General features: G+C 39.7%; 1 protein-coding gene across 2 annotated transcripts in view; it reads right to left on the reverse strand.

Moving 5' to 3' along the window:
• The window catches only part of ror2 (receptor tyrosine kinase-like orphan receptor 2), a 72,286-nt gene that overhangs the window by 23,240 nt on the left and 31,495 nt on the right, over window positions 1-17,551 (reverse strand). For both annotated transcript variants that reach the window (XM_084694184.1, XM_084694183.1), the window contains exon 2: window positions 154-231. In XM_084694184.1, coding sequence (XP_084550310.1) covers window positions 154-231 — 78 coding nt within the window. The remainder of the gene's footprint in view (window positions 1-153; window positions 232-17,551) is intronic.

Raw genomic sequence — 17,551 nt, forward strand, 5'->3', positions numbered from 1 at the left:
ATCAGTTAGTTTGTTGGATTGATAAGAAACAATTACAGCAGATGACAAATTACAGCAGATGTGTGTACAAGGCTCTGTTTGTCATTGTAAATAATGATTATGGAACAGAGAGGGGGTAAAACAAATGAGAAAGCGAGTCAGGGGTATTTTAACCTTCAGCTGTGGGTGCAGCTCCACTTTGGGCTTCTGCCAGACCTTCTGATTCCATTGGTTGGGAAATGCTAGACTCAGCTACAGGGAAAAAAAGAGAGAAGAGAATTAGAACATAAATCTACTCTGCTTTTCACGACAGATGTCAAACAGACCAGATGACAATGCAAAACATGGCTTCTTATGACTTCACCATAATCATACATTATCATTATATTATTAAATGGTGATGTCAACCGCATACAGAACCAGCAGCTTAAAAAATTATCATAGAAAATTAAAATAATATCATTGGGAGGTCTGAATTTCTGGAAATATGAGCCACACAGAGACAGGGATGAAGGGGAAATAGGGAGAGGAGTGCAGGGCTCTGCAATCCAAAAAGGCAGTGTCTAAAAACCAAATACAGCTGTGTTGTAAAGAGGGGCTTAGTCTGACAAGAGGGATATGGAGTTGTATGAGAACTGCTATTGCCTGCAGCAAAAGACAAAAGGGTTTGGACAAAACTAATTATATTACATCTCTGGCATGCAATATCGGCAAACAAGTGCATGTCGTTTGTGTCTTACAAGAAAGAATGACTCAACAAACCCTGGCTAGAAAATAATCAGTGTTAAAGGCACCAGTGCAGCCTAGTAATTTTGTTATTAGATAAATGGTCTGTAGATGTTTGATAAACACGGAAAAAAACATAATTGGCTAATTATTGATAGAACAACAATAAGCAGGGAGGAATTTGTTGCAGCTGTGCAGCATAGGCTAATTGACTATAACATAAGGTGTCGGAACAGGTTAACGAACAACCAACAATTGAGAAGTTGCTTGTTATATAAACTGAGTCTAAAGGAAACCAGAATGAGACATGGCAGCCAAAGCAGCTTGACCAGTTGAAAGCACTTCCACACTAATTTAAGTAAAATTTCCCAGCAGTCTCTGGTTAGGAATGCGCTGTAGGCCAGTCAATTAGCGATTAGCATTAGGGGGTAGCGGCGAGCACTATTTAAGTCCTATCCAGTCCACTACGCAACTCACATAGGCTGACACACCGCAAGTAGCCTGATCGGCTACGACTGACTCAAGGCTGTTTACACCAGACGTCACCAAGCTACTCTGTGTTTTCCTTTTCACATGTACATTTACATTTAGTCATTTAGCAGACGCTCTTATCCAGAGCGATTTACAGTAAGTAGAGGGACATTCCCCCGAGGCAAGTAGGGTGAAGTGCCTTGCCAATGGACACAACGTCATTTGGCACGGCCGGGAATCGAACTGGCGACCTATAGATTACTAGCCCGATTCCCTAACTGCTCAGCCACCTGACTCCCACATGTAACGCTGACATGGTACATAAACCTCATTAAGGAGGAATTGTATATATGCCTTATTGCTCATGAGGAACAAAAAAGCCTCAAGAACCTATAACCTATAATCCATATTGGATTTTTCTGTACAATAAAGATTAAGGAAACAAGTTTTTTCCCTACTTCTCCTAGCCTGACGTTGTCATACTCATAGTTTTAGTCAGAATATGAGTCTGATAACTCTCCGTTGGGCTGTGAGTATGGGGCGTGTTTCAACAAAACTCGTAATACAAATGCCTTTTTGCTCAATTCTATAGACCTACATCCAATCAGAGCAACGTAATATGTTGTTTGTTGAAAACGAACTCAACCCAAGCGCTTTTTGGTGACATGGTTGATTACGTTACTGTTGATCATCTGTCCATCATCGTATAAAGCCCGCCCTGACAATTTCATTGGTCCGAACAGCTCCTTTTCGCACATAGTTTTTCCCCAACCGACCTTCCCCAGACCCAACTTCCCGACCAAATTTTTTTGTGGGCGGTGTGAAGTTGGGCTGGCAGCCAGGCTATACTTCTCCTACATTTTTTGTCAAATTTTCTTCAAAATTGCCAGAGATGATCTCCGGACTGAGCCTCACAAAAGTTATCAAAACCATTTGTCTGGTACAGCCAATCAAAATCGGCAACAAAGCAACCAAACAGGAAATTGGGTTAAATCTCAGCAAATCTTTGAGATATCAACACCAAACTTGGTATGTCACGTGGAAGACACTACAATATGTTACGATGTGCAAAGGCAACTTTTTATCTACAAAAATGATTGAAATAAAGGAAATCTTGAGAATGTTTAGTACACAAATCTAATAAGTTGACTGTAAGATGAAAAGTAGATTTTTTGTGAATATTTTAAATATGCATGCTTGGCTAATTGCTAGGGCTTTCCCCCCAAATCCTCTGTCCCTCTGCTCCTCACCGTGCGTGCTCCAAATTCTCTCACACACACAGGGGCGCAAAAAGTGGGTATGCGCTATATGCGGCGCATAGGGGCGCCGCACCATGGGGGCGCCAAATTAATAAAGATTAAAAATTAATAAATTTAAAAATATTAAATATTTTTTTTGTATTTTCTATTTATAGCTGCTGTTGTGCGTTCCTGCATTTCCTCAAGGTTATGAAACATTTTAGAACCGCTAGGCTAGGCGCCCTATCTCATAAGATAGAATTTTGACATCTAGTAGAGGGAGCGGGGCGCCGTGAGCGCTGAGCGAGCAGTTACGAGTATTGAGTTGCCGTCTATGGAAAATGATGGACAAATCAAAACAGTTGTCGGGGGATAAAAATAGAAAAAGAAATAGGGAAAGGGAGATGACATGTCAAGAGATGCAACAGTAGTAGTAAATAAGTGGATGGTTAAAGGCAACAGGTAGGATTTAAAGTATGACGTTTGTGCTTGGAGGCTTGCAAATATTCATGTTAACAGACTAGCTAGCGTTTGCTAACACTGGCAATGTAGCAGCCAAATTTGGGTTTAAGGCTAGTTTAGAATATGCAAAACCGAGGTTGCTGAGCTGAAAACCGGAAAATATAAGGTAGCATGTACAATAAATGACAAGAATCTGGAAAACATAATGCAATAACTCTGGTTTACATCAATCATGCACAGTGTGCAATCATGCATAGATTTTCTACCAAACTTGGAGACTTGCAAATATTCATGCTAACAGAAAACAGCTGTTTTCAGACTAGCTAGTGTTTGCTAATGTGAGCTAAAATGGGGTTGCTTACAGATGAAGTCTGACATGTTCTAATGCCAAATCGAAATAATTTAACATGTTTTGTTATGGGCTAAGCTAATCTTGCCATTGCAAATGAAAAATGCATTTCTGTATCAAAACCCTGCATGTGGGAAATATAACAATTAGCCTATGTCTGACAGTGGGGACAACGTAAACAAATCAGAATTCAAATTTAAACATCCGCAAAGCATATGCTCAAATGCCATCAATGATGATTTATTTGTAATGAAAATAAAGTACATGAAAAAAATAGGCTACAATAATGTGGTTGCCAGGGGTGATGATTAGGTTACCACTTGTCACAATATGGTTGCCACAATTTGTCGATCCCTGAATATACCTATGCTATATATACACATATATAATTATTTATAATTATGGTAGGCCTACAGTGACTGATATACTTTCAAATAAACCTTTATTATTTAAAGCCTATACATGATGATGTCCGGCACTTATTTATTTTTTGGGGGGGTGAGGGGGGGCGCAAAATTGTTGCTGCATACCACTCTGACACTGGGTAGTTGCACCCCTGCACAACACGCAAGGGGCTTGAGTCCCTTGACACATGCGCAAGCTTGGCGAGACACACACAACATTTCAGGAGATTGTGGCTCCTGATTGTGGCTTGAAGCAAAGGCCCTTGTGGATCTTGCATGTATTACATTTCAGAATTTTCTGCGGTTATTCAGACTGAAAATCTCCGTTAATTGATCCATCCTCATAAAGATCGGCCGAAAACTCCCTGGCCCTGTCTCTTGCTGTAATTTGGGTCGATAAATGTTTCCTTTTCAACGATTTAATAACAGAGAAGTAAAGTTGAAAATTGTAATAACATTTTGCTTCAGACCAATGCGTTCTACTTGAAAATCGTTTTCGTCGGAATTCTGCACCCGCGTTTACCGTTTGGGCCTGCCCATTGGTAAGTCTGCAGCATGGATTTTTCTATACAATGACAATTTGTGAAGAATAAAAATGTTTTCTCATGTTTCGCAATGTTTGTAGGAATCCGCCCTTGCTGCTTGCAGCTATATTTTTTCATTCATTTTTATCAGGGTAACCACTTGGAACGGCTTCGTTCGTTACCAACATTGTGTAATTAGGTTTTATATAGGGTGAATATTGGTAAAGCAGGGTAGCCTACGTAGGCCTCCAAAGTCATATTATTATTTTTTTTATAAAGTCTACAACTTTACAAATGTTCACCGTAGTCTACAATTAATGTCGTAAAATCTTAACATGTTTTTGTATTCAGTATATGAACTAATATGGTGTATTTTATCATCCTGCAGCCAATTCGCAAGCGTGTCGCGTAAAAATTCGACCAGCTGCCGAAACGATCGCTGCAAGTGGCAGGCATTCGCAGCGCTTCGCAGCCTGTGTGGCCGGTCCAAATTGATAACATGGGCGCCGAAAGAAAAAAGGCATCTTCCAGGCGCTTCGCAGTGCTTCGCAGCCAGTGTGTCCCAGGCGTAACAGGGAACCATATGCATATGTGGCTGTTCAGTCATCTCCCATTCACATTCTTTCAATTCCTTGGACACCCTCAAAGAATGGAAAATATCTTAAGTTGGGTTATGTAGTTACAGTTTATACAGTGTTGGGGGTAACACGTTACAAAGTACTTTGTGCGTTACTGTAAGCAGATTACATTTGTCTGTCACGCAGTAATGTAACGCATTACTGTTGATAACTTCAGCAATCACATTACAGTTACTAATTTAAAAAAATGTTTTGCGTTACTTGCATTAATGCGATCTGCATATCTGGAGGAGAAAAAACAACAACACAAATGTCACTTGACTTAGCCCCAGAGTTCAACAGGCGAGACAAGAATGGCAGAGTCGCTTAGGACGTCTTTTGAGGGATGGAGGTATGCACATTACTTCGTATAGTTGCGCAAAAGGACAAAAACTGTACAATGCACATTGTGCCCAACTAAAAACACCTCTCCACCACCATGAACACAACCTCTAATCTTTCAAACCATCTTGAACGGCATGCTCTTGAACGGCATGCTAACTCAAGACTAGTAGCTAAAGATCCCCAGACCCTGAGTGACACTGACGACAATATAAGGTTGCCATTGTTACAGACACCAGCCAAACAGCCAGGACTTGACTTTCAACAGCAAGTTACCAAAAAAAGAGATAAACAAGACATTTTGCTTACTGCCAGTACTGTAGCCTTGTTATGCTTGACAACTTTTAGGTAGATGTTCACAACTTTTTCTGTCAGCTTTGTGGTATTAAAAGCATAAGAGAGATCTTGTGTATGTCCTCATTATAATAACTAACTAGTAGTGTAACTTGTCAAAATACAGAGCTTCAGCTGTTGAGGTCAACTAAAAGCATGACCTACAGCCTGTCACACATATTCTCTGTAGCATGGCACATTCATATGATGGCCGCCTTGTTTCACAATGCCACAAGTCAAATATCAACTTGATTAAGTGATTCTAATTTGCTTTGCAGAGGCTCCGAATAATGGAGTCTGAAAGCTGACCCCAGCCAAAAGTTCTGTGGTGTCCAGAAGGGAGGAGAGAAGATGAATGAAGGCCTGTTGTAAAACAGAAAGTCAGGAGTCATTTATATTCACTGGGTAATAAATGAGGACAGAGAGGAGATAAATGTTTCAGTGATAACAACTTCTCCCTGTAACAGCACACTTCAGTTTCTCTCAACCTGTGATGAAGAGGCTTGCTAAAAAACATTTTTTTCCCATTGTTCTGACATCTGCATTTAAAGTTCAACCCAGGACAACGTTTAGCTTTTTTCACCCCATGAGTGACCAAAATTGCGTTTCAAGACCATCTGCCTGCTTTATAGGTCTCATGTATGTGACACCTATATCATGACACTTTTCCTAAATTCATTGACATCTAAAGACCTTACCAAAAAGCCAAACAGAACAAAGGCCATCTTGATAATGATCCCTTGTAATAATCAACAAGGACACCATTACCACCTCCCCTTCACTTCAAAAATAAGTAAAGAAAAAATGTGTAAAGAGGTATACATTCTGTTAGTGAGTGAGTAAGGACAGTGTGTCGGGGGGTGAAATGGGGCAGTGAAACAAAAAGATAAATATGGGGAGAGGAGGGGAGATAGACTGGCAGAGAGACAATGACTGATGTTTTGACTAAAGGGGTCCTTTAAAAGGGCCAGTGTGGAGTGAGCCTGGCTAATTTTTTCGTGCACTCGCTGATTTTCGTGCACTGGCTGATTTTCTTTGCTCCACCCAAGGAGGACCCTTAAATAGCCCTAGGGCATCTGATTCACACAGCCCTTCCACTGGGTATTCTTCATTTTCGGCATTCATTTCACCTGGCAACAGCTAGGCTGACCCAGGCCACTCCAAGTGTTTGTCAAGACAGGCAAAGAAGGGGGGCGAGCTGCCTTAAATTCCTCCCAGGCTCCCCATCGGTTTAGCTGGGCTTCAGCCCGAGATTGAACAGCAAACCTCTTCTTGGTCCAACTCAAAATGTAGGAGCTTGTTAACACTCTCTGTGACCCGCTGGAGACCCATTCTGAAAGGGCTGGTTTGACAAAGTCATAAAATCAAAAAGGCTGAATAAAAGGAAATTGCTCAAAGAAATTGAACAGCCAAAAGCAGATCGTTGTGGGCAAACAGAATACTCAAATATAAGAGCATGAAGTGAACTAATTTCGTTATTGTAAATTGGCATTTTCCACATTAATCACATTAGAGTTCCACGACCGTGATCTCAGGCCAAAGTGTCTGAAGGTTGGTATGCATGCCTTTTTGCTCAAGGGTAACAAACAAGTCTCAAGAACCCATAATGTCTGCGTGATAAATTTTTCATTACAGTGACGTGAAAAAAGAACTTAAAATAGCGTATTGCTCCAAATGCCTTGAAATGTGTACATGTGTGAAATACATGTCTCCATGTAATTTTTTAAATGGTTTGCAAACATCGGGAGGAATTAACCATTGCTGCTTACATTTTACAGTTGTTTTTGTTGCTGTTTTTAAATATATGATAAAGTAACACAGTTCTGGAGTTTGAGTGGATTACATGACATAAGACCATATTTATTTTGAATCTTTCTAACAAACTTAAAGAAACACAAATGGAGGCTAACTTTGAGTATAACCTAATTTCAGACCAAAATAAGTCAGACAGCTTTACTACAGCTTGTGTTGTGCTGCACTCTCAGAACGGTACTTGCAGGTGGCTGATGTTGGTTTGGCTTCCTTCTAATGCCCTCCTACATGTTTTGTTATCTTCCGTCAATATGGGTGCATGCCTTAATGCTGACCAATCCATACCAAAGTAATCTGTGATCAAAGTGTAAACTGACTGTTTACATTAACATTTTTCATTATACACGGACATTTAGTCCATTACCCACTAACTACACTACCCATAATCCCAAGAGTGATCTTTATAAAACCTTCCCATATGCAGCATGCAAATTCCTCATTAAGTTATGAGAACTTCACAGCTAACTGAACCCTCAACTGGCAAGGAAGGTAAGCAGTCAAAACCTCTTAAATTTATAAGCTAATAAGAAATCTGTAAATGTAACAGCATTTGAAATGTAATTAGAATCAAATTAGTCATACAGCAATTAGTGCAAATTGTCTATTACATTGAATGGCAATTTAAAACAGCTTGGGCAAATCTTTATAAGTACAGTGTACAAAGAAAAACATGGCTGCATCAAAAGGAGTAATGCAAGGTGGGGTATAATTATAGCCTTGTAAAATTATCAAAACAAATTTATATAACTAGCAGGAACAGTAGAGAGGGGTGGAAACAATGTAAAGTGCTTCACGCATTCATACCTTTAGCAAGTAATACTAATCGATGAGAGCCTATTAGAACTAATCAATTATGAATTTACTTCCAGAAACTTCAGACCACTTTCACACCGGACTAGGCCTGTACCTTGGTACTTGTGGAGCATGTACAGGATTGTGCATTTGTTTACAATTTGTGAGATTTGTCCAACTCTCCAAATGTGGCATTTTTGTGGGTGTAAAGGACACATGACATTTAAAACGTCTACTGAAATTGTTTTCCTACTAAACCTGCTTGAAATATTATGGCGCTTTTCCACTGCATGGTACCATTTCACCTCGACCCGACTAGACCCGCCTTTTTGACTCTAGTTTAGCCGGTACTGTTGAGATTAGTTTAGCCGGTACTGTTGCTACCGGATTCCACCAACCCTCCCTGATATGTTACCCAGAAGTAAAGGACCCCTTTACGTCACCACAAATAGTAAATTCAATTTGCACATATAAACCCTTCATTGTGATAATCCCAGCGCTTAAGTTATGTCTACTGCAGAACAGGAACATCAGCATTTTCTAGTTTTATGCTGAAAAAATAAAGCACTGTGTTGGCACAAGACACTATCCAACAAATAGCAAAACTATGACTGACTGCACCTTAATTTCTATCCTTCCTTGTAACTATGAAACATGTTTACAGCCAGAGTTGATAAGTGGACGATTCATTTCTGTGCTAATGGCCACAAGTTTGTGTCCTCAAACCAGGGAGCTCTTTTATGCAGCGTGAATCAGCAAGCATCTTAGGTGTTGATGTATGGTCGTTGAGCAACTAACTGGACATTAGCAAGAGCAAAGGACCAGTGTGTGTCTGCGCAGACAACACACTGCCATGCAATGAGGTTCCCTCAGGTCCCTGAAAACACAAACAAACATGAGTGTTATGACTGGCTGCCTTCTGACACCTTGGCCCAGTTATCACACCAAAAGCTGCTGTTTGAAGCTCTTTCAACACCCCCCGCTGCCCATCCCAGGAGACTGTCATGGTTTACACCAATTTACCTACTACATGGTACTTGATGTGTATTTCAGATTGCTTTTCACTGCAATCAGTCATTACAAATAGAATCACAATTTTTACCATCCATCAGTAATATGGGAAAGTGTGACCTTGTAACTGGGAGTGAAGATTTTTTGCACAGACTTTAGTATCAACAACACCCTTCCCCATTTTAATCCACATAAGCAATCTACATTATTAGCTGTTGTTGATGAATTAATTATTGTATTCCATCATTTATTCATTGTGGTCACTGAGGTTCCAGGTAAACACATTCCGGCTTGTGGAAGAAACTCTTCACGTCTTCCACTCGCTAACCAGGCAGATGAAGGGAATGTCTGGAAATATCTCCCATGTCTTGTTCTTGACTCTGCCAAGGTTTAAAACCAATGGAAAATGTAATGGAGCTTGATCATGATAAAACACAAAGCCATAAATTACAATGTGCGAAAGGACATCAGACTTACTGTGGTATGATGCCTATGGCTGTGCTCTTATACTACAGTTGTCATTTTGTATACTGTACTATGTATACTGTACATACTGCATTGTGTACACTGCATAAATGATTTGTTCAGACTTTGTAGACACAATTAAATGACTAAAGCCAGGTGCGCACATTTCACATTTTGCACACCGTCCTTTGCAATTGTTACTTGTTACTGTCAGAAGGTACGAACATGATCCCCACTGTAAGCCATGTCACACAGTAGGATCTCGTTTGTCATTAATGTCAGACTGTACGACAGTCAAGATGCGAAACACGGACGCATGCAAGAAGACTCAATCAACATTAATTAAAGACACAATCGTTGTAGGAAAAACCAACAAAACAGTTTCTAAAATCTTCTGACACTGCCAGAATTTAATCTGAGAAAATGTTTGATCCAACAGCCATTAATCGGCTGTTAGGAAATATGTCAAACTAGCGATCAAAGACTACATATTTTGGCCTAGGATTATAGGAATCTTTTAGGATTCTCAAAATGTGTCTCAGATGACCAAATCGTAGGCAAAATTCTAGTGTGCAGACGGTTTAAGCCAACTTCACCACAAGGCCTCTGTAATGGTCTTATTTACAACACTATAGACACCCAGGCTTTAATCTAATTGAAGGTGAAAGTGGGTCATAAAACCGGCAATAATGGTGAACCTGTGAAAACAGGTTAAAATGAAATTAGCTGATTTTCCTTTCTTCTTCCTTTTTATACCTCTTACATCAGCACAGATCTTGCCTTACAAAATGTGTACTCTCCCTCTCCCTTCATGCTCAACTTGTCTACAATGAAAACAAAAGTAATGTTCATCCATGGATGACTGAAGAACAGTAAACGTTACACGAAATTGGTGAAATTGCAGTTGAGATTTTGTTTAGTTTTTGCCAAAAATGGCACAAAGCTGGTCAAAGCTATGTTTATTAATCTATGGTGTGGTAGATGCAAAATTCGTCTCTTATGACTGAGGTCACCAAATGGAGCAGTTGCATTTAATCAAAGGAAGCAGAGATACTTTGAAGATTTTTTATTTAACTATTAAGTTCATAACCTAACACATTAAGTGCTAAACACATCACACATTAATACGTTTATTTAATTTCAACCCAGAATGTATTGTCCTGAATTTTGGCTAATGTCATCCCTCCTGACAATGTTTATTTGTCCTGGACAGCCAGTGAGAGAAAATAAATGAACCCAGAGTGAAGCTCTTATTTCCAGCTCTCCTGGGAAATACCATGTTAAGTAAATCTCTCTTTTTTTTTTTTTTTGCTATGCTCGCACTGGTTAAAAACGTGAAAAAAATGACATTTCAGATGGCCTCTGGTCTAAAGCCCAGCTTCCTTTAACAAGCATAACAGTTATGAATGGCATATTGCTTTCAGATGTAAAGCCCACACAATATACTTATCATTTCCACATCCTCTAGGAGTCTTAAAGTTAATCTAAACATTAAAAAGTCTTAAACCTCTGAACCTGGGGCTTTGCCTCTTAGCTAACCTGTTAATAACAAGTCGTGGCAAAACAACATCGGATGTAATTCCTACTAACCTCGTTGACCACCAGGTTTAGTCTGCTGCATTCTTTAACAACTGAATGAATTGCTAAGAAAATTGTCCCAATTGCTAAGAAAAACTCCCAGCCTGTGAAAGAATGCAGTCTTTTATTTTGTTTACTGACGATATTTTTTCATGTTTACGGTTTTACTCATAACAGGCATGAGGATGCATGAATGATAGGGCAAATATGATATACATGGTCATAGGGACTTAAATCCAGGCATACCAGGCAAATACATTTTCAAAACAGTATTCTGCATCTTGACAACAGATACTACCTGATGATCTATATGACCTTAAATTCTGAATTGTCTCAAGTGATATTTTACTATCAATGTAGCTTAATATGGATCCATTAAATTCATGTAACCTGACAGCTCTAGCTGTGTATGGTATATTTTATAGGTCTGTTGAAGCACACAGACTGTGGTGCTGCCTCTGTTAACCATAGATGCTTTCCAGAAGCTCCAGGCTCTCTGGCAGGAAGCAGGAAAGGATTGGGATATCTTCCAGGCTTCAGTCGAACTGTTTTCAAGCCCCCTTGGCAACTGCTACTCCCTCACACTGATGAACATGCAGAAAAGAAATTAGTCTGGTTAGGAGAACCACACTTTAAACTTGTGCTCTTCCATCCAACTCCTGCTTTCTTCTCTCCAGTGTATCTTCTGCATCATACCAGAGGTTTTATGAGGCAGTGGAGCAAACATTCTTGCCTCAGACCCCAGAAACTTGGCCTCTCGGGTGGTTGAAACCTTAATAAAGGCCTTCTATAATGATAACCTATTTTTATGGAGACAATTCAAATCTAGTAAATTATTTTATGCTCTGGAATAATAATAGTTCTTCAAATGTTCAGCCTTGAAAAAGGTATATGGCTATTAATAATGCATTTTAGATTTCAAATCCAAGTTGTCTTGAATGTACACAGTAGGACATTGTACAGTGTTGTTACCCCTCATTTAACTGGGCCAAATTATTTATATATCTTATTAGCAATGCTGTGGCACCTCATGAGGTGGTCCTGTTCTGCCAGTGTCTCTGCTGATTTAGCCTACTGTTTGCATGCGCAGGAGTAACATACGATTCACTGAACTGTGGAACAGTTCAGAACCTCAAAAACCAAACAACCATTTGGGGAAGAGATTATTTTTCTCTTTTTCTGGGGTTGCCATGGCTGATAGTCATGATTTATTACAGCAACTCCAGCTGGAGGTTCAAGCCATAACTCCACCCTGCTTTTGACATCAACATCCATATCTCCACCTCCTTAACATCACAAGGGGGTGGGGGTATGAACATTTTCTGTTCCATGTTCTCCATTGGTTTAATGATCTGTTACACTTTTATATATAGAAACCTTGTTATGACTACAGTCATTCCTAAGGATAAACACAGAACCTTGCATCTTCGGCAATGTTCAGTTTATGTCTAAGAAGAAGAACTGTCATTATCCCGTCATTTGTATGGGAGATCTGAAGAGGATGAATGGCTGTCCAGTTCTGCTGCTATAACATGTGGCATAAAACACTGCACCACTAGAATCAAAGGCTCAAAGCAATATTTTTAGCATGGCAACCATGACTTATAATATTCTGTGGACTTCAGAAGGTTGTTCTTGTTAAGTCAACTTCACCATACTCTACAAGTTCTGCTGTAGGACATTGTGGTGACTAAGGCTGGTTTTACATGGTGACATTTTCACAAAACGTTAATTGGTTGGAACCTATAGCTAGGTTAAACTAAGTTGCACTTGAGTTCTATGGTGTAAAACCCAGGCTATTGGCAATTTGAGATGGCTGATTTCCAATGGGGTATCTCCAAAGTATGCCAACCTGTGATGCGGACGGCAAAATAAGTAACCTACAGTAATTTAAAAGCTAGACTAGCTATTTAAGAAGGTTTTGGATTTCTTATGACTAGGCTACTAAATGTTAATGTACCTGTTGGCTATCTAACAGTAAGTAATAGCATACTATTGTGTAGTATTATAAGTAGGCTACCATTGTAATGTTATAGTCTCTTAATATTTATGTCTGGAGGGAAATCAAACAACACATCGATCCGTGTTGAAGCAGGGACAAAGTTCTCTTGTCAGAGCTCAACATCACCAGCTAGGCATAGGCTACACATATTTTGGACCCAAAGACTTTAATGCTCAAGTTGGAAGGTTGACAAAGTACACATTTACCAAAAAGTCAGCTTGCGGTGGCCCGTTTCGCTTGCACACGTCAAGCTTCTAGGGACTATAAATTACAACCACTGACATGCATAGCTTCAACTTTCCACCCTAGAGAACAGTTGCTGTCTATAGCTACACTGATCTGATAATATAATGTTTGTAATAATGCCCAATCTAGCATAAAGGGTCGGGGAGCTGGGTGGGACATTTTGCAGACTACTGCAGCTTCATCTGTGAGCAGTCAGACCACAGAGAAAAGCTTCTTCTTTGCTTTTTGATTCAGGAACATTTACTTTACAACAATCTCCAAGAAGACATGGAATAACATAAATATAGTTTACACATGGTGGTCTCCTTTAGTGCGATCCACCTCAGGGCTTTGAGTGCTACTAACTTGTCTCAGTACTTTTTGTTGCTCCTCAAATAATACAAACTGTCAGTGCAGACAAGTGTGGAGAAAACACATGCAAACTATTCTGACAAATGGCAAAGAAAAACACGACAAAGTAACTACTTCTGTGTCTGTTTACAAGTGCAGTTAGAATGAAATATTTAAAGTAGAGCGAAGCTTCCCTAGATAAAGGGCATTATTTGTAACTTGTCTCTCCCATGTGAGTAGTGCAGAGCAGCCTTCTGGTCTATATCACTTCCAAGTGTTGAAGGGTAACTATTACACAGTAAGGATGGGCCCAGTGAAGCACACTTCCTCTGAGGTCGCCACTTCCAATACACATCTGGAAGTGAGACTGGTGTGTTGTGGGGCAACACTGGCTCATGCTAATATAGACAGAGACACAAACACACACACACACACACACACTATGGCAGAAGCTCCTAAGCTGGTCAGACCCCTGCCCCATAGCAGCCTGGCTCCATCACACTACACCCTGCCTCCATTAAATTTCAGCCTGCTATGTAAATCTCCTGACTACTGAAAAACATTACAAGCAAGAGGTAAAGCAAATAGAAAAGAGTATATCAACCTTTTTTCATTTAGTTAGAATCTTTGAACAGACGTCGAACTGGCACTCATCTGACATGGGCTACAACATTTAATAGTGGTTCCATCTCCATGGAGCTATGCACAGTATGACCTCTGCTCACTCCAGAGTGGTGTATGAGCAATAATTCTTTCATGTTTGCTTTATGGACTGTACTTACACTCTCGAGGGGATCCCTCTCCATCTGCTAGGAGCAATCGGTCAACTGTAAATCATACTGGACTGAGCATGTCAGTTAGAAAGGAAAAAATACGTTTCAGTAGTAAACTCTTATTATTGCAACATGCTGACAGGCATTTGACTGATAATAGGATTCCAAAATGGCAGACTGATAAGTCTCTTCTTATTGAGCAACTGCTTGTTTGCCAGCAGCTGCTGTCAAAGGCTTTACTTGCTCATTTTAGAACCCTGTTCAGAAGGCATACACATCCAAGATGTAATTATTTGCATCAATATAAAATAGGTCAATTCAATCCCACAAAAACTAACTTTTCTAATTTGGCCAAATAACTGAAGTTTGTGAGGCCATGCTTGGAAAATTATGGTTTTCACAGTTTTTGATGTTGATAATTTCATTACTATACCTTAATAGTATACATTATGCCAGATTGTGTAAACTCTATCATGTCATTTCTTTCATATCATTTAAGTTTTGCATTACCTTTTGATGCCATACTTACAGATTAGGAATAGATTTGTTTAATTTACTAGCCGCTGTTTCAAAATTGGCAGATGAATGTGGTTATACCTAATCTGCCGATATCTAGTCTAGATTCTCATCACTACAGTCTCTTTTGATTTTGTTTTAACTGGGTGATCGTGTGAGAAACTCAGAAGTGCACATGCGATCTAAAAAAGGTGAGCCCAATCATGGAAAACAATCTGCTAGATTAAAGAAGACGTAAGAAGTAATAACATCCCAACTGATCCGAAACACTCTCCAGCATGTAGCTAAAGACATGTCCAAGTCTACCATATGCATAGGTCTACATAAGCAAAACTTCAAACGGTAGCCAATATGAGAAGGCAGCAAAAAGGCCCTGGATACAGTCCACGAACTACGTATGATGAACAAAAAGGATGTGGTCATGATCCAAATCTTACTATTGTATTGTTTTAGGCTTTGGCATCCAAGGTTGATGCAGGAACTGCCTCATTTATGATGTGACAGCTGACAGCAAAAGTAGAACGGACTGCATCATTTTTATTTTATGCACTAAATGCCTCTTCTCATTGGACATCATGACATCCTGTAGCACGGCAATGAGCCCAAAAAGTATGAGGAAATATCCACAAACAAAATCCACAAAAACCATGGAATTAACCTGTGTGTTTGTGTGCATGTGTGTGTAACAGACATGGTCGCTCCACCACCTGAGAAAGGCTACACATGGCTGCCCAGACCTGGGATCAAACCCGCCACCTCCGACTCCTCAAGTATGACCACTGCCAGCTACGCCAACAAAAAGCTAGCAATTCGCTTGTGCTGGTTGCCTGTATACATACCTGAGGAGTGAGTTTAACTGATCTACACATGCACAAAAATAGCATCTGGTGGATTAGATGAGCAACAGCAGGTAAAGTCTTATCAAAAGTGGGTACTTTCACAACAACAACAACAAAACACAGATCATTTTACTAACACCGTTTTTTTTGTAGCATAATCAGTGGAAAACCAGAAGAAGAATAAAACTAAATTGAATTCCCAGGACAAAGCATTGGTGAGGTGTGCCACGCATCAATTTGAGTTTTCAGAGTTCTGAAAGAGGAATTGTATAGCTAACATTGTTTTGAGTAGTTTATTAAAACTTGTAATTTTTTTCTTTTTTTCTTTCAGCATTCTTGGAAGGGTGGCAGGGGGTTTTCACATGCACTAAAAGCTAATGGGAGTATTGTGTCATAGGCAGGAAGCTTAGGAGTAATTTGCCTCAGTGTCAGCGAAGCCCTGAGGGGGCTCTTACTTTTTAGGGCCCCGGTATGACAACAGTCTCCACTGTAGGAGCTGCTAGTGAGACAGGCTTAGGAGCTAAAAACTTACCAAACTCCATTATTATACATTTCCTTTCACAAAACACACACACAGTTCCTCCTTAGCCCCTACCTTTCACAAAAGGTAATGAGACATGGAAAGCTTTTGTTACTAGTCAGATCAGTGATCGTAGACTGTGAGAAATTGCTAAAACATGCATTTCATGAATTACATTTTACCTTAAAAAGTAAGAATGTCTAGGTCCATTAAGCCACATACAAATCAGTAAGTAACAAAGAATGAAAGTCTTTTCACAGTGAGGAGAAACCATCAATAATTTGCAATGTTGATCCTATGGACTCACACAAAGAACTCTGGGGTCCTCTATTCCATGGGAAGCGCCATATATTCTACAAACCCTTTTTTGGGGACCCGGACCCCCCTCTGATATAGGAAATAAAGAGTAAACTAGAATGTATTTATTTTCTATAATGGCTAACATGTAGCTTTCATAAACTGACCAGGTGAAAGTCCAAGGCTTCCGGAAACTTAAAAGCCTGTCAAGAATGTCATGGATAACTTTACACACTCATTCAGGCTTTGGAAGATTTGAATAGAAAGTACAAACAGGCCTACTGCTCGCGTTTTATGTAGTCCTCGTGTTTCCCTGTTTAGCTCAACTCAAACTTGACTGGGATGTGACTCTTGGGACACCGGGTTCATGTAGAGTGGGTCCAAGGATTAGCAATTAGTATCATTAGCAATGCTACAACATTGTTCATGTTCAAACCGAATATTCTGTGTTAGTGTAGCTTTTGTTGTCATGAATCCTTGTACCGTTAAACTAAAGGGTATAGCAGACATCCATATGCTATGCAACTGATAACAAATAACAATTTCAATGTAGAAATAACAATGTTTCTTGGGCTGTGACTTCAATCAGAGGAGATCACAGTGTATGTGTGTGTGTTACCTTATTTAACTCAGAAATACAATTAGTAGTTGTTGGAAGACCACCTTTATTTTATCATCATGCTTGCCGTCCATCCCAACAAACATTTAGCTAAATGAATTTGCATTTGGCCTTTGCAGCCCATTCTACAGTGCCGGCTTGACAGAAATTCAAAAATAGCAGTTTGAGTTGGAGTAAACCAAAATCAACATGGTTTAACCATCTGCAAACAGACCTCAAGTACCACAACATCCAGAAAAACAGCAAAACACAATTTCCGCTGCTCGCCAAGGCAGCCAAAAAACACAATGAGTCCTAAATCAGAGT

Source organism: Hypomesus nipponensis, chromosome 27 (assembly GCF_054491055.1).
Source record: "Hypomesus nipponensis isolate SF chromosome 27, ASM5449105v1, whole genome shotgun sequence".
NCBI lineage: Eukaryota > Metazoa > Chordata > Actinopteri > Osmeriformes > Osmeridae > Hypomesus > Hypomesus nipponensis.